General features: G+C 39.2%; 1 protein-coding gene and 1 pseudogene across 1 annotated transcript; one reads left to right on the forward strand and one right to left on the reverse strand.

The window, feature by feature from the left end:
* Positions 1 to 2,852: 2,852 nt before the first annotated feature.
* LOC135713203 (uncharacterized) lies at positions 2,853 to 6,385 on the reverse strand. Its single transcript, XM_065236311.1, has 7 exons — positions 5,165 to 6,385; positions 4,940 to 5,030; positions 3,707 to 3,892; positions 3,485 to 3,646; positions 3,198 to 3,315; positions 3,021 to 3,139; positions 2,853 to 2,951 (listed from the first exon to the last, which is right to left on the reverse strand). The coding sequence occupies exons 1-7, from the start codon at positions 5,257 to 5,259 to the stop codon at positions 2,853 to 2,855; spliced, it is 870 nt and encodes a 289-aa protein (XP_065092383.1). The 5' UTR covers positions 5,260 to 6,385.
* A 3,487-nt stretch (positions 6,386 to 9,872) lies between these two features.
* Positions 9,873 to 13,673, forward strand: LOC135713204 (uncharacterized; annotated as a pseudogene).
* Positions 13,674 to 15,726: the final 2,053 nt, after the last annotated feature.

A 15,726-nucleotide genomic window follows, 5' to 3' on the forward strand; every position in this document is an offset into this window, starting at 1 on the left:
TTATATTCGGTCATTTGATGACTTATTGTATTAAAAGCGTGTACATTACAAGTGTGAAATGCCGGCAACTGCGGAGGAGAAACGGCGGAGCCGGGAAGCCATTCGGCGCTTTCTTAATAAAAAACAGGTATTATATCCTCACTGGCGCTCCACCACCATTTTGTGATTGTCGAACAAACAGTGACTCAGTAGAGTAGTTTGGGTGATACGGACCCCTGAGGTGAAATGGACGGTACTTAATTCACCGTCCTTGTTTAATGAGTTGTACTAATAGAACTGTTTCTTCCTTACTACCAATAGCAGCAACATCAGGCTACTGGTTCAGCAAACTCAAACGGAGGAGAACGGCCGGTGATCCCGGGGCGGCGTCCGAGCACTAGAAGCCACCCGGAAGATAGCCAACAGCAGACCACTGGTTTGCGAGGAAGAAGCCCATTTGCGCTGGGATGCCCTCTAAGGCTCTGAACCATTTGGCGAATTATTTTAACTTTTGGTTAAAATTTGACAGATGGAAAGTTATCGATTAACCCTGCTATCCGAGCGTGGTTATTTCTGACAGACAAGAAGTTAAATTTTGACGACCGTGGCTCGAAAACCGGTCGATCGACAGCACGGGGATTTTCGAACATAAGAAATAACTTTCGAAATGTCACTTTTAACTACGAGTTAAATTTAACTCGGCAAATGGTTCACAGCCTAAGTGAACCGACTCTAGCGCCTGGTACGTCGATTATTCCAGGGCGACGCCCGAGCACAAGAGGCCACCCGAAAGATACCCAACAGCAGGCCACCGGTTTGCGCGGAAGAAGCCCATCACGTACCCGAGCTCAACTAGAAAGTGAACCAACTCTAGCACCTAGTGGGCTGATCATTCCAGGGCGACGCCCGAGCACTAGAAGCCTCCCGGAAGACAGCCAAAAGCAGGCCTCCAGTTCGCGAGGAAGAAACGCATCTGTCCACGTATGCCCACTAAGTACCCGAGCTCAACTGGAAGGTGTACCGACTCAAGCGCCAAGAAGGCCGGTCATTCCAGGGCGACGTCCTAGCACTAGAGGCCACCCAGAAGATAGCCAACAGCAGGCCACGTGCTTGTTGGGAAGAAGCTCATTTCTTCTCAAAAGCCCTCCAAGTACGCAAACTCAACAGAAAGGCGTACCGACTGTACACAGCAAAAAAAGTTGTTGAATATTACATCGAAACTGCTGCAACCAGGTCAATCCATCGGTTGTGTAATATCACATTGTACGATGTACATCGATTTTGCGAACAAAATTACATCCATTGATGTAATATTGTATCTGCTTTTTGCTATTACATCATTATTTCATACATCAGCTTGAATTACGTTGATCGATATTACATTTTTTTTGCTGTGTAGCACCTGGAAGGCCGGTTATTCCACGTCGTCGTCGGAACACACGAGGTCGACCTAGGCGGAAAATTCTAGCTCATCGAGTAGATAATGAACGTAGTGAGGGGCAGGTAAGTGTACAATTAGATCATATCATTCACATTCGCATTTTGATTGCAACAGATTTCTCTTACACATACAAATTTTTCTAAACTATAGGACCGTAAAGTGATCTTCACTATACTACTACTGCTGCTCATTAATATTAGCAACACCCGCAACCACATTCCAGTCGAGAGTCTACGTCAGCAGAAGCAGCACGAATCAGGAAGCCGGAAAGCACACACACAGAAGATTTTACGGCAACAGAAGGATCAGGGAAATCTGACAAAACCTGTGCGTCCACTAGCACCAATCATAGACGTACACAAGTAATTATTGTCGTAATAAGGTTTTGCAGTTCAATAGCACTGCATACGTGGACTTAGCCAATTTTTTCTTGGGTAGATTTTCTCGATAATTTTTAAGATTGCAGTGAGATGTAAACCACACTTCTGCAATGTCTGCGAGCAACATCCTTTCACCACGCATTTCCTGAACAATTTACAAATTTAAATTAGGAAATCATAACATTTTTTTTTTGCTTGTAAATAGTACCACTAAACTGTCAAAAAGTTCATACGATGAACACTGAGATTATTTGTGACGTCACACTGCAGTACCTAATTACGTTTTCCATCAGGCCTACTCTACGAGTCGACTCAAACGGAGAGTCACCTCGCAAGTGACAGAGCCATCGATTCATAGAATAGGGCTGAACATTGGCACTTACTTACACACTTAGAAAATAATACCGAACTCGGTTTGATTTCAACCGAGTTTTTATCTGCTGAACGCTCGGTAGTCTGCTCGGTTCAAAGAGGAATAACCGAGCAGTCGTTAGTTCTTTTGTACCCACAATCTGTCAAAGTTACCGAAAATCTCGGTTGACGAAAAATAAATTTAAGCAGAAATTACCGAACATCGGTTCACTCAAGAACTACCGAGTGCTGTCAAACAAACCGACCCACCTGTTGTAATTACGGAATTCGGTTCTTTTGGGCAGCGCTCGGTTTTCACTTCAAATCCTGCTTTAAATTTGGATTAAGGATACGTTGCTTCGAATTTTCATAAAAATAAAACCAGTTTTGTCAAAGAAATGTATGAAGTGTGTTTATTTTATTTGTTTTGGGATGCAGAAATGTGATTTTATAATTGCAAATTATTAAAAAAAGAAGCTGTTCAAAAAGGAACCGTCGCTACCATGAGAAGGAGAGGCTCAATCGAGCGAAACTAAAAATTTCTCACATGTAGTGCTCATACTACCTACACGATAGACTGCGCCGGCAAGAAAGGAATGGAACTGCTTGTCCTGTTGCGGTGGTTCCAAACCGAATGCAGTAAACTAACCGAACCAAACCTCAAATGCAGACGCAACGTCAAGTTGGACATTGACCAACATTCATCCCAAACAGACGGCAAAGTCTGCTGAATCCTCCATGAACGCTCCTCGGCAAATCAATACCGGGCCATTCTTATCAGTGGGAAAATCATCTTCTGGCTGAAAATAAAAATTAAAGGTACTTGTATAATACGATAACCTATCCAATAGGCAATCTAATAATCTTACACTTATCCACTCCATGACGCCAGCCAATGGATTTTTCTTGGTAGCATCATTGATTTTATTTCGCTTAACACCACGTGATGGGCATTTAGCACGGATTATTGCCAGCGCTCTGATGAATTCTATGGGGAATTAATTATCTAAATGTGTGGACTCATTGAAGCTTTAAACGCAACTTACTGTTTTTCAACTCCACGAACATATCAGCGTACTGCTTAAGGATCTTATTCTGTAATTCTTCCCAGTGATCGGTGAACGACTTCGCTCCAGGCTTGATTTTTGTAAATTCCAGTTTGATCTACAGAAATAAATTATTAATATTCGATCTACCAAATCTCAAGTACAGTTTTTGTATAGGTCCTGACAAGGGTGTGAATATAGTAAAATAATCAGATTGTTTTTATCTATCAAAGAAATCACAGAGCCTATTGAAAAAGTACTCATGAGATTATTCAATATACACTTACAAGTTCTCCATTAAAGGCACCAATCACGGGAAAATCTTTCAAATATTCCACCAAAGTCCCCGCTGTACGTTTTTGTTGTCGACTTGCAAATGTTTTCTCCCATAGTTCAACAATTCTCACCTTAGATTGAACATTTGGAACAATGAACTTCAATTCAAGCACCTGAAATTTGTAAGAAAATATTAATCGTTTACCCATTTTGATATTTACCTTTAAATTTACAAGGTCCTCCATATTGTCATCTTCTTGTTCAAGAGTCGCATCAATTTCATTTGTATGGCTGAATTCACCAAGTTTTCGGCGTTTGATTATGCGTTCATCTGACTGCCTTGCCACATTCTCCATTCTGTAATATACACTGCCAGCATGACGGTTCAGCCCTCTTCCGTGGGGATGGAACCACAGCGACTAAAAACGAACGAGATTCAGTTTACAAGACAAACTTTCTACTATTTGGCAAACAGTGTTTCTGTCGAGGTTTGTGCTACTGCCGTAGTTGACATTTTTTATGAAACGTAGTGTAAAGCCAATGAGCTGGATTACCGAGGTGAAGCAATCACACACACAACTGAGTGACAACACTGTATAGAAGAAGCATCAAAGGAAAAGGAAGGGACAAACAATAATTCTAGATTGATTTTAGAATGGGTCCTATCTCCATTTTTCGATCAAAGAATCGATTAACTTTATTCGGTTTCTACCGCAACCTGAGCGATGGATTTGAAATATTTACACATGCAATCAAATCTCAAACCTTGAACTGTTGATTGCATGGATCAGTATTGCAAATCCATCGCTCAGATCGCGGTAGAAAGCGAATAAAGTTAATCGATTATTTAATTGACAAATGAAAATGGGACCTATTCTAAAATCAATCGAGAATTGTTGTAATTTAATTATTGATCGATATTAATCTCGTGTAACATTTGAAAAGCGCCTATCATTGTTGATCAAGCTATCATTCAAATTAGAGCGCCTTTATTAGTAGAGTAACATGTCAAAATTGGAACAACCGATTAGGTGTCATTTCCATACAAATCGCCGTTTCAATCCAGCAGAAGGCTTGTCAAATGACTGAGATGACGTCGCTCTACTAATTCAGGCACTCTAATTCAAATAATACGCGATACAATCCACAAAATTCGTGAGAGAAAAACGATGAAGAGAATCGATCAACCGATTCCCTTTTCAAATGTTGCGCGAGAAATTCGACCAATTTTTTGTCCATTTCAATTCCTTTGCCTTTGACGCTTCGCATTGCTTGCTTTACACTAAGTTTCGTAAACAATGTCAACTACGGCTGTCTAATATGGACCAACAGGTCTGTGCCATAAAAAGGGAGAACTACGGCTGCAGCACAAACAATGTTTTCCAAATACATAGTAGAAAGTTTCAATATATTGCTTATTAATTATTGGTGATAATTAACGCTATTAGTTAAAACTGTTGACTTACTTGTGGAATCTCGGCATTCTTCGAACTCAGTGCAGGATATGTTTCAACCAGTGACAAGGCGATCTGATTTTTGTAGAAGTTGCTGGCGTGCCTGGAAACAAACAAACAAATCAATAATTAGCTATGCTTGTATTAATCAGAAACATCGTCAGCTAGGTTTTCGTTTAAACTAATAAATTACAAAATAACGTTCAATAGATTTCTAGGAACAAAGTGATTACTTACGTTCCATACAATGATTTCAAGCAATCGCAAAGAAGTGCTGTGATTTGTCTTCGAATCGTTTCCTTGGGTCGTCCACCTTCTTTCAGTAGTTCCATGATGCATATTCCGTTGTCGGTTCGATCAAATACCCGATCAATATTGATTTTCTAGAATATATAGAAACAAATATACGTTGATTGAATGACCCACATATAATATTGATACGTTTCAAACCTGCTCCAAGATGATCCCTTCATACGGATTGTTTGCATTGATCACCCTTCTGGACACATCAGCTTGTTCATGATAATCAGCGTCAACCATAGTGTCCTCAAGCCATTCTTCCGTGCTCTTAGTTTCATCGTAATTTCTGTACTGTGTTTGTATCTTCTGTATAGTTTTGATCATTTTTGTAGTGAGTCCGAGTCTGGTAAAGTCATGTTCGTTCAGTGATAGAAACATTTGTAAGTTGTCGATCTCTTCCTTAGCTGAAAAAGAATTACTGCCATTAAATATTCTAAAGTTCCAACAGAGTTATTTGTTAACTACTTGTACTAATAATCTTGATTGTACACTCGCCGTGAAATGTACTTCTTCGGACTGTCGTATGGTGACCAGAATGAAAATATTGAATGCGTATGGCATTCTTCAATAGACATAAAATCATCTTTGGCTAGGATTTCTATCTCGTACGCTTCTAGAAAATCATTATACGTCGCAGTTTTACAGGATCGAATTAGGAAGAAAACTTTTCCATCGATGACATTGATTTCTCGTATAATCCCGTATGTCGGATAGAACTCGTTGTCATGAATTTTTAATCCAAGTATCGCGTTCATTCTGAACTCAACCCCATTAAGCGTGACGGTTTTTGGTTTGCAGATAAACTGCAGATGTGGATACAGAAATTGTTCACTGAGGCAGTCATCACGTAAGGCTAGGGTTCCAGAGTTGAATGTCAGCTTGTCGCGGAATGGCTTATCAAGCACGTTCATTATCATTCTCTGACATTGCCGCTTGCCCAAGCTGGAACAAATATTCTTAAAGTTTTTGCACGTATTCGCTTGATTCTTGCTTATTTTGTTCGTTTGTTCAAATTGAAAGCAATTGTATTGTTTCATTGAACCACTCTTCCTTATGCAGAGAGCGTAGTGACGCAAGTGATGCAACTTGTTGATACGCTGCTTAAAGTTTTCGAAAAAACTATCCTCAAAGTATGTTATATGTTCTTCCAGCTGTGCAAGTAGGTGTTCAGATACGACTGGTGACGAAATTATCCTCACGATATTAATTAGATGACCGATCATACGCGTGAGCATACTTTGCATAAGCATAAGGATTCTTGGAGACAACATGACCATAAAGGAACGGGAAAGCTCATATCAAGAGAAGAGACTGTGCAGATGTTTGTTTGATTTTATGCTGGGCAGGGTTAGCGAGCATTTCGTCTTTAAAATTTGGTGAAGGTTTGTTGCAGCGGTCAGCGTAACCAAAAGGAAATGTGTTAATGCGATTGTTTATGAACTTTGCTGTTATCTTTAAATGTTTTTGTTTGTATAAAGTTGATAGCACTAGTTGGATCGTCAGGGGCACTATCCCTTCAGCAAGGTCGTGCATGCTGTCGAGGCAGAAGTTGTTACTGGTATGGTAGAACTCTAATTCATTGAAAATACATCCTGATGTACTCAGTCCACAATCTTTCGGTATCAGCAAACCATCCTGTACTGCAGCAAGTTGATCTTCATACCATTCTTTCGATCGCAACGGATATTCTTCGGATGGATTTGAATGAAATTGATTCCTTGTAATCTGGCAAATTCGGCAAAAATAGTTGGCCCTTGGTCCAAGTAACCCAAACACGTCATGAACCGCAAGTGTATCGCCGCAGAAAATCGTCATAACAGCTCTTAAGACGAATTTCTCTGAACCGTAATAAACCGTTACGCCTTGTTCCAACTTTTTTAGGTCAGCGACGAAAGGCTCCAGAATTTTTGTGAATCCATGCTTTTTTATGTCTACTGAAGTACAGAATAGAAGCGGAAAAGCTGTACGTGGTGAAGAATTCCACTTCTCAGGAATATTCTGTATTTTGAAACATAAGTTAGAAACTTTATTTATCCCGGCTTTTGAACCGAATGCGTTGCCAAGTTCCACATCGTCTTGGTAAACACTGATCCTGATGGCATTAGGATACAGTTGAAAGAATTCGCTATTTTTGAAAATTTCACCTGTCCTGAATGAGCTGTATTCGGTTACACAAGGCGTGCTGGAAGTTTCTAGATTCGGTTCATTCAAAAGTTTCCGATTTTCTGGGCTTCTGAATATGAATTTCAATGAATCAATAATGCTGGTGTACGAAGCGGTCTCGTTTACCATAACTTTTTTAGGAAGTGATTCGATGTGGCGTACATCTTGTCTCCGATTAAGCAAAATATCCCTCGGCTTGGGTGTAGAAACGGCAAGCTTATTCAAGTACTGTGTCTGCTTTTTGAAGGATCTGACCTGGTCAAAAAGATTGCATAGTCTAAATGTATTTAGAAACGCTACGGAATCCTTCGTGTCAACATCAAATCCTTGTGCACTCAAAAATTTCACAGTTTCTGCCTCAAGGTACCCTGATACGTGCCGAACTATTTCGTCACAAAGCTTTATAAAATCATTGATTTTTGTGTAAGGTAAACCTACATCATATGTAATGCGGCAGATGCTAATATTTATTATTTTTATTAACTCTTCCAAATCTATACTTGATTCGAGTTTAGGACCGTTCTGTTGATTCTGGAACAATAAATCATCATATGTTCCTTGTCCTGCCACAGGACAATCATCAAAAATTTCTTCCACGGTAGAACGTCGAGAGTTTGCCGGATGCTTTTCCACTATATGCCGTTTCAGCGAATAAAAACTCCCGTAACGCGAGTTACAGCGTGGAAAAGCACAGTCAAAAAAAATATCACTGGCTTTGAAGTCATTTTTATGCAAATGGTTTTTAAAATGCCTTTGCAAGCCAGTGACATAACCCTGTATATTTTCACGGCAGTAAAAACAAACGATAGCACAAGATTCCTGCAAATAAAATCATAGCATTAGTTTCAAATACTTACAAAAGATGTCAATCAAACGTGCATCCTCCTGTTGCAGCTGCTCCAGAACCTTTTCCATTTTTGCACACGTCCGACACACGTCCACACTCGAGAAAAAATGGCTGAATAGTTTTAGACTCAGCTTATAGAACCTCGTAGAGAACCGAGTTTTCGGTTAAATTTTCCGTCGCGAAGTTGAGCGCAAGTGGAACGTTTGACGTTTAACACGTTTTAGCGAATATTCGGTTCAGTTTACCGAGTTTCTCGGTTTTCACGTACCGAATTCGTAAATGTTGATACTTTACCGTACTTTTCGGTTCAGCCTTCGTTTTTATCTGTCAAATTTATACTATTTTTCCGAAATTCGGGTCTGATTTTATAAATCCGCCTAAAAAAATGTTTTTAAACGATTTATTCGGTTTCTCGTTGATAACCGATGAGGTTCGGTAGAAAATTAAACCGAGTTCGGTATTATTTTCTAAGTGTGTATACATTGTAATATAGGACACTTGATGTGCACATACGATTGAATTTGAACCGTTCATTAATTACATCAATTTGATGTAACCCAGGGGTCAGTTGATAGTTATTTGATGACATTGATGAAGATAATTTTATACAAAGAGTTACGTCTGTTTGCCTGTGATACAACATTAAATTTGATTTTCTCGCTGCAGTGCAAACAGTCCCCATTGCGATTACAATAATGTCCAAAACTTATGCTGTTGAAACCATTATGTGACAGTACAAATCTGCTCTCTATTAGGGTATTTGGGATTCCTCTATTCTAACTATATAGAAATGTTACCCTTCTTGTTTCAATATTATCATGCTTACTTTTACACTTCTATCGTTTTATTCAGTTACCATTAATACCAGAAAATGAAGAACCAGAACAAACAGATCACTTCTCGGTGGTGAAAGTGGAGCTGACCGTAGTTGATGTTCCAGGTGAAGAGGTAAGATACTTGTTTGCACTGGACACTTTCTGCGCGATTTTACTTTTATGTCGTTTTTTATGCGTTTTGCTCCCAAAAAATGCTTTTTACGCAGTAATCATAAATAGTACAAGTTACCTATGTAAATCAGAATCTTGCATTTGAAAATATTTTACCGGTTAAAAGTACTCTATTGTACGCGGCGTATATGTTGTGCGTTAAACCCGTTATTAAATAAATACCATAAACGAATGGTAACTCAAAATGTAGAAATATTCTATAAATAGTTTGGATTATACCCCATTCAGCAAATATACAATTAGGATTTTAGTAGGGAAGAGACTTCAGTGTATTTAATTTCCATTATTTATATTTTAATTTCAAAGTAAATTCGCTCTTTCGAGTGCATATGTGCATACATAACATGATAACATATGTGTATATGTTCACATATGTGTATTGCATTTTACTTTTCTATAATTTATATCTGTAGGGTAAATAATCAAAAATGAAACAAAATCAAACATTTTTCAAGTTTCATAAATTGGATTCAACAGTTTTGATTACACATTTTGAATTCTGACCTTGTAACTGACTAGTTTGTCAACCAGCAATGCCAGTCGTATAGAGCAAGAGAGAAATAATCACAATTGAATCATTTAGCTGGGAACAAGCATAAGTCCATTTGATTCTGGCAATCTATAAAAGATGGAATTCTTCGAAAAGTTTTGCACTATTTGTGAGGATGAGGTTAGTCAATACTTGTGAAAACTTCATATCTGAGCACTTCATTGAATAAAAATGTTTAACCAGGTACAATCTGCATTGCTATAAAAAGCGTGGACTTATGCTATTTAACAAATAAACGGATAATGCCCTACTTGCTTTGTTTATTTTAAATACGGTTTTGTTGACTCAATGCATTATAAACACAACGCAATATGGTCATTTTGACTCAATGCACTAATTTCATTCAAACGGCATACATGTATAAATGAATCTTTTGGAATCTTACATGACAGTAGACGGTATTGTAATGCTATAGCTGAAGCCGTAAAATATAATGATATCCTTCGGTTGATCGATGACTTATACACGTTTTTATTTTCAAAGGTTGACAGTACGTTAAACATACGCGCCACTGGTGAACCCAATTCAACTGTTAAGCATGTTAAGAACAGAGAACCTTGGTCGATAATTCACTCACTGCCATTAGAGGAGGCAGATAAATTCATTGCCAATCATGAATTTGGTTTCCGGCTCAAGACGGAAAACACGCCATCGAAAGGCAGGATGCGTTATTACAATTGTTCCAGAATAAAGGTTAGGGCAAAGCCCCAATGCGCCAAACAATTGTTGGCGTTCATATCCAACACTTCGGATGATGTTTCAGTCAGTGCCAGAGGTAAACACACCTGCCAGGATGCACCGGTGCAGAATATGGCACGATCTCGGATGACAGTTCAACACAAGGAACTTATAGACCAACTACTCGGATCAGGATTGCCTTCCCACGATGTCAAGACGCATCTTAAAGCTTCCGACGGAAGCATCACCAAAGGTGCCTTGAACTACGCCGTGAAAGCATCCAAGGAAAAACTATTCGGTAGCGGTAAATTGTCTCTGGGTAAGTGGAATGCATAAAGCTCATTTTATAAAGTGTAACAAAAAGCCTAGATTATTTTACACCTAAAATAACTTAATTATCCCTACAATTACAGTATTTGCCGCAAATATAACTGAAGCAAAGCTAACATACCTGATTAGCTCCATAAGGAAAAACATGTAGAGTAATTTATTCTGGTTTGATAAGGTTAGACCTATAGTCGCTTTATGAGTATATCGACTTTAGTTAGAATTATCCAAAAATGCTCATGGTTAGACCAAGGGTTGGCGGGGAAAGTGTTACACTCTAACGATTGCTGATGCTCTATATACAAAAATGGTAGACGTCAACATCAAATCATGTTGATTATGTTAATTATAAATGTTAGGTAATGCAGAAAAGTGGATATTTCAGTACTCCCCCTTGTCATACACTCGAGCACCGATTTCCTAGAATTGTGTAATTCATCATTCAAAGTGGAAGTGAATGTATAATCTATTTGGTGGCCATTTGTAGACTCTATAAGGAATCACCTGAACGAGATATAGACTGGTTTTATGTTTCAACATACACTACAAAATCAATTTTTACTGGAATAAACTATCTTAACCATTCGGATCACAATAGTTGTATGGTAGGTCGTTTCAAATGCCACAAGCGTTGTCAAGCTCGCTGTAATGACACCTAGTGCCTCGTCACCCATAAATCGGCGCCTGAATCAGTGGTCTAATAACACTTCGCGTGCTAATGGCATAGTTCCGCTGCCACTTAAAGCGTTACCACAATGATGTTGGGTTAGCTAAGGTCAATTAGTTGGCTGGTGGGGAACGGGAGCTTAAGTTATGACTATCAAGTGTGCGTTAGTTAACGTAACCTACTATAACATTCTAGAGTGCAGGAATGGTTCAGATGGTTCCTTATAGAGTCAAAAAAAAAAGACCGCCAGGTAGACTATACATGTACATTCACTACGAGTTTCCGAATGCACTATTCTCGGAAATTAAAGCCATATTTTACCTAAAATTCCTACATCATGTAAGGTGGAGCACTAATTCGGAGTTGGGGACCCATTTCCGTTATACACCTTAAATACATACTATGAAGACAAACAGCTGCATCCAGTATTTATGTATCAAATGTTTTGCAAATTTTGCAGCGAGTTAAATTATGAACGATGTATAAAAATTTGTGCGGGGCTGTCGCAAGACTAATTTAAGGGTGTGCCGAAGTGAAGTAAACTACGACGAAATGGCATCGCACCTTATGCTGCATTGTAGAAATCGTGGAGTAATATTGTCAATGACCATGTGATAGGGTTCTGTTCCACTTTTCGACCATTGCAGATAAATATAAATTGGAATATTTCATGCACTTGATTATGACACACTATTTTTATATTTTTTATTTTCACCTATCACCAATATTCGCATACAAAATATAAAAATACATCATCAATAGCAAACAATAAATATATAAATAAAATAAAACACTAACTGCAATTGAAACTGGAAAATCCTAACGAAATCGGTTTAAATTTAGTTCTACATGTTAAATATAGTGTCTACTACTTCCGATCATAACGTACTGTACGAGAGTTACATCGATTTTCACTAAGTAGTGGGACTTAACAGTTTCTAACTTTAGCGGCAATACTTTGTGAAATTACCGATATTTGTTTGAACAGTTTTATGTGAATAAATCGATGTTTTTTTTTTATTATTGAATAATTCCAGGTGAGCTGGAGCAGTGGGTAGCGTCGAAATCCGCAATTCCGGATGATGCTCATGAGGCTTCCGGTTTTCAAAACAATGGCAGCGGACTGCACGTTCAAAACCACACTGCATGGTTATCCGCTATTAGTAGTTTGTATGATCGACGAGATGAGGAAAGCGCATCCTATTGCTTTTGCATGCATTTCCAACCAGGAGCAGGCTGATTACCAACTCGTTTTCCAATCGCTGCATGTGGCAGTTACAAGCCCTGCTGGCAAAGTTAACGTTACGTCATTCCTCAGCGATGGAGAGCTCGCATTGAAAAATGCAATCCGCAATGTATTTGGTCATTCGGTGCAGCTATTGAATTGCTACTTTCACGTTAAACAAAACGTTGTTAAACACTTTAAAAAGTCTGCGGAGATGCCCGAAGAAGTGCAGGATCAAGTGAAACGGGAGATATCACTTATGCAGATAGCACCAACAAAACAACATTTTGCCGTAGCAATTAAGCTGTTCATAGAGAAGTATAAAATGTACGAAACATTCTCAAAGTTTTTTCACAAATACGTGAATGATGAGAAATTCGCGCATTGGTACGAGGCTAGTCAACCTGGCGTACCAGCCACCAATAATGCCGTGGAGGCCATAAATAAGTCGATCAAATACAACTACCTCAAGCGACACAAAGAGCCTCTAGGGACATTTATGGTACAAATGTTGCACATTGTCCAAGCGTACAGCACTCCAAAGCGAGAAATTGCATTTACCAGATCGGTAAACTTAACCGATGAGCGGAAAGCTTTTGATATGATAAACGGGCAGAAGAAACTGCGAACAATACATGAGAGTCACGCACAGAACACGTTTGTATACGTTCCCGGGAGCGGGAAAGCCGAGGTTTCATCATGGGATATAACCAGGTTCGAAAATCCGGCTTATCCAACTTTTGACGTCTACACCGAAGAACTTGGGAAGATACACAGAGTAGATGTCGGTCCTGGACAGTTCAACACATGGACGTGCACATGTACGCATTTTTTCAAAACGAATGGCTGCGCGCATATCTTGCTGGTGGCTGTTAAAAGAAACTGTTACACGCTGCGTCCGGAGGCGAACACAGCACTATTGAGCACAAGAAAGCCCGGTGGCCGTCCAAAATACGTATCGAAAGCACTTTGTATTGATTAATTGCCGTTGTTGTTGTTATTGCTGCTGCTGCTGCTCCTGCTGCTGCTGTTGCTATTGCTACCATCTCTGCCCCTGTCGTAGGGTTTTGTTTTGACTATTGTTACAATAATATGAATACGTTCGCTAGAGAAAAAATAACATGCTATTGTTTTAATGATGTTGTTGCTGCAGTTGCTGTTGTGACTATGTTGTTGCTGTTGTGTTAAAAAAAAAAACAAATAAAAGGGTGATCATTTCGAAATGTGAAGTTTCCTTGAAAAAAAAACCGAAAATATAGATCATCTTTAAGTTCCATCCCCGGGTTTATCTTGGTACAGCCAAACAGACAACTTCGATAGATAATAATAGCTTGAGCTTGAGCTTGAGCTTGATTGACCGCCCACGGTTGCTACTCTGTTATTGCCAGATCAGCTGTAATTACACAGAGAACCAATAGACGATGCTTGGGACTAGCAATCATCCTCAATGTGTAAAAACTGGTGATCTTAAATTAGGCAATACCAGCGCCGGCCGCGCCCGAACACAGGTCAAGAAAGGAATGGGAAGGATTGTGTTGACATGACACTCGCTTTGATGGAAGCCGAGAACACCTCTGCACTTCCACGAGGAATCACTGGGATGTTGGATAAGAGGGTTGGGTTTGCAGCAGGGTTCGTTTTGGTAAACGATAAGCTGAATTGATGTCCTAACGATCATATAACGCGAAGGAGCTTGGGACTAAACCCACGGTCTTCTGCTCAGTAAGCAAAAACGTTTGCCACTAGGCAGACGAGCACCTTTTTAATCACCGAGTTGCTGTTATTACCATGTAGTCATATTAACAAATAAAACGATTGACGAATCTTGAATGTGGATGGGCCTGAGATTAGACTCATGATGTTCTGCTCAGTAAGCAAAAACGGTTGCTCTAAGGCCACCGAGCCCCTCATATCACATAATACCGTTGCTCAAATTTTTGTATCCATTCAAACCCGGAACTAACGACAACAACGAGTTTCGCAAAATACACGATACACAAGCGATTTTATCATAAATCTCTTTGATATGTAAGGACCTGGGACCACGTTTTCCTGCTCAGTAAGCAGGCCACTGTAACCGACGATCTCTCAAATCCGAAAACTAAAAACTACGAAAAAGTACTTAGGCCTTCATTAAGTTCCACTTTCACGCGACGTTCAATGTTTCAATTTGCTCTTTACGTATTGTTCAGGCTATAAATAGGCCCTTTTCAAAAGTTACGCGAGAAATACGCACAATCGTCGCCTACCTCGCAAAACTGGTTCCAAACGACAAAAAAAAAAAAAAAAAAAAATGTAACATCGATCAACGCAATTCAAGCTGATGTATGAAATAATGTAATTGTAATTTTGTAATTTATCAGCACACACCCTGGTCGAACACTGTAAACCAATCTGCCGTTAAGCGAGTGCGAGTACGAGTTAAGCGAGTTATAACGACCTTCTTCCACTAGCAGGTCTGTTTCTGTTTGCACAGACAGTCCCACTAGTTTCCGATACATTTATAGGGGATAGTAGGAGATTAAAAGAATAAAGAAGAGTTATAGAGGTTTTTTTGTAGTTGTTTTGCTGAAAAGAGAGAAACAGAACTAAACGAAATTACACCTGCTGAAAAAAGATAAGTCTATTATTTTGGTTAGTGATCGTTTGGATTTGGGTCACCCCACGTTGTGTTTAGGTTAGTATAAATAAATAATACTAGGGGAAATGACGGCTTCGGCATGACAGACTATTTTCGGCAACCCAAATTGAAACACTATTTTCACTGGATTTTCTTACGATAACACTTCGCTGAATGCATGCAAACGATTCTTTATGCTTTCAGCTTCAATTTGGCTATATTTTTACCACTGAGAAAAAGCAATCTAGCAGGGTTTTCTTGAAATGAAACACACGCACTACAAATTGAAGCTGATTTCGAGTTGCCGATAATAGAACAGCAGATTTACATGCAGTTCAAATGGAACGGTTGCCGAAGAAAAACTGGTTGCCGACAATACTCGCTCTCACTAGAGAAGATTGGAGCTTTGTAAAAG

This window comes from Ochlerotatus camptorhynchus, unplaced genomic scaffold (genome assembly GCF_037179485.1).
Source record: "Ochlerotatus camptorhynchus isolate MF236.1 unplaced genomic scaffold, CSIRO-AGI_Acam_v1.1 ptg000546l, whole genome shotgun sequence".
Taxonomy (NCBI): Eukaryota; Metazoa; Arthropoda; class Insecta; order Diptera; family Culicidae; genus Ochlerotatus; species Ochlerotatus camptorhynchus.

What these genes read in the sequence shown, in the direction of transcription:
- LOC135713203 (XM_065236311.1), bottom strand. Translation starts at nt 5,259, where the DNA reads ATGGAACTACTGAAAGAAGGTGGACGACCCAAGGAAACGATTCGAAGA. An exon ending in TTGAAATCATTGTATGGAAC is followed by an intron (nt 5,031 to 5,164) that starts GTAAGTAATCAC and finishes GTTTGTTTCCAG; the next exon opens with GCACGCCAGCAACTTCTACA. An exon ending in GTGCCTTTAATGGAGAACTT is followed by an intron (nt 3,316 to 3,484) that starts GTAAGTGTATAT and finishes TTATTTCTGTAG; the next exon opens with ATCAAACTGGAATTTACAAA.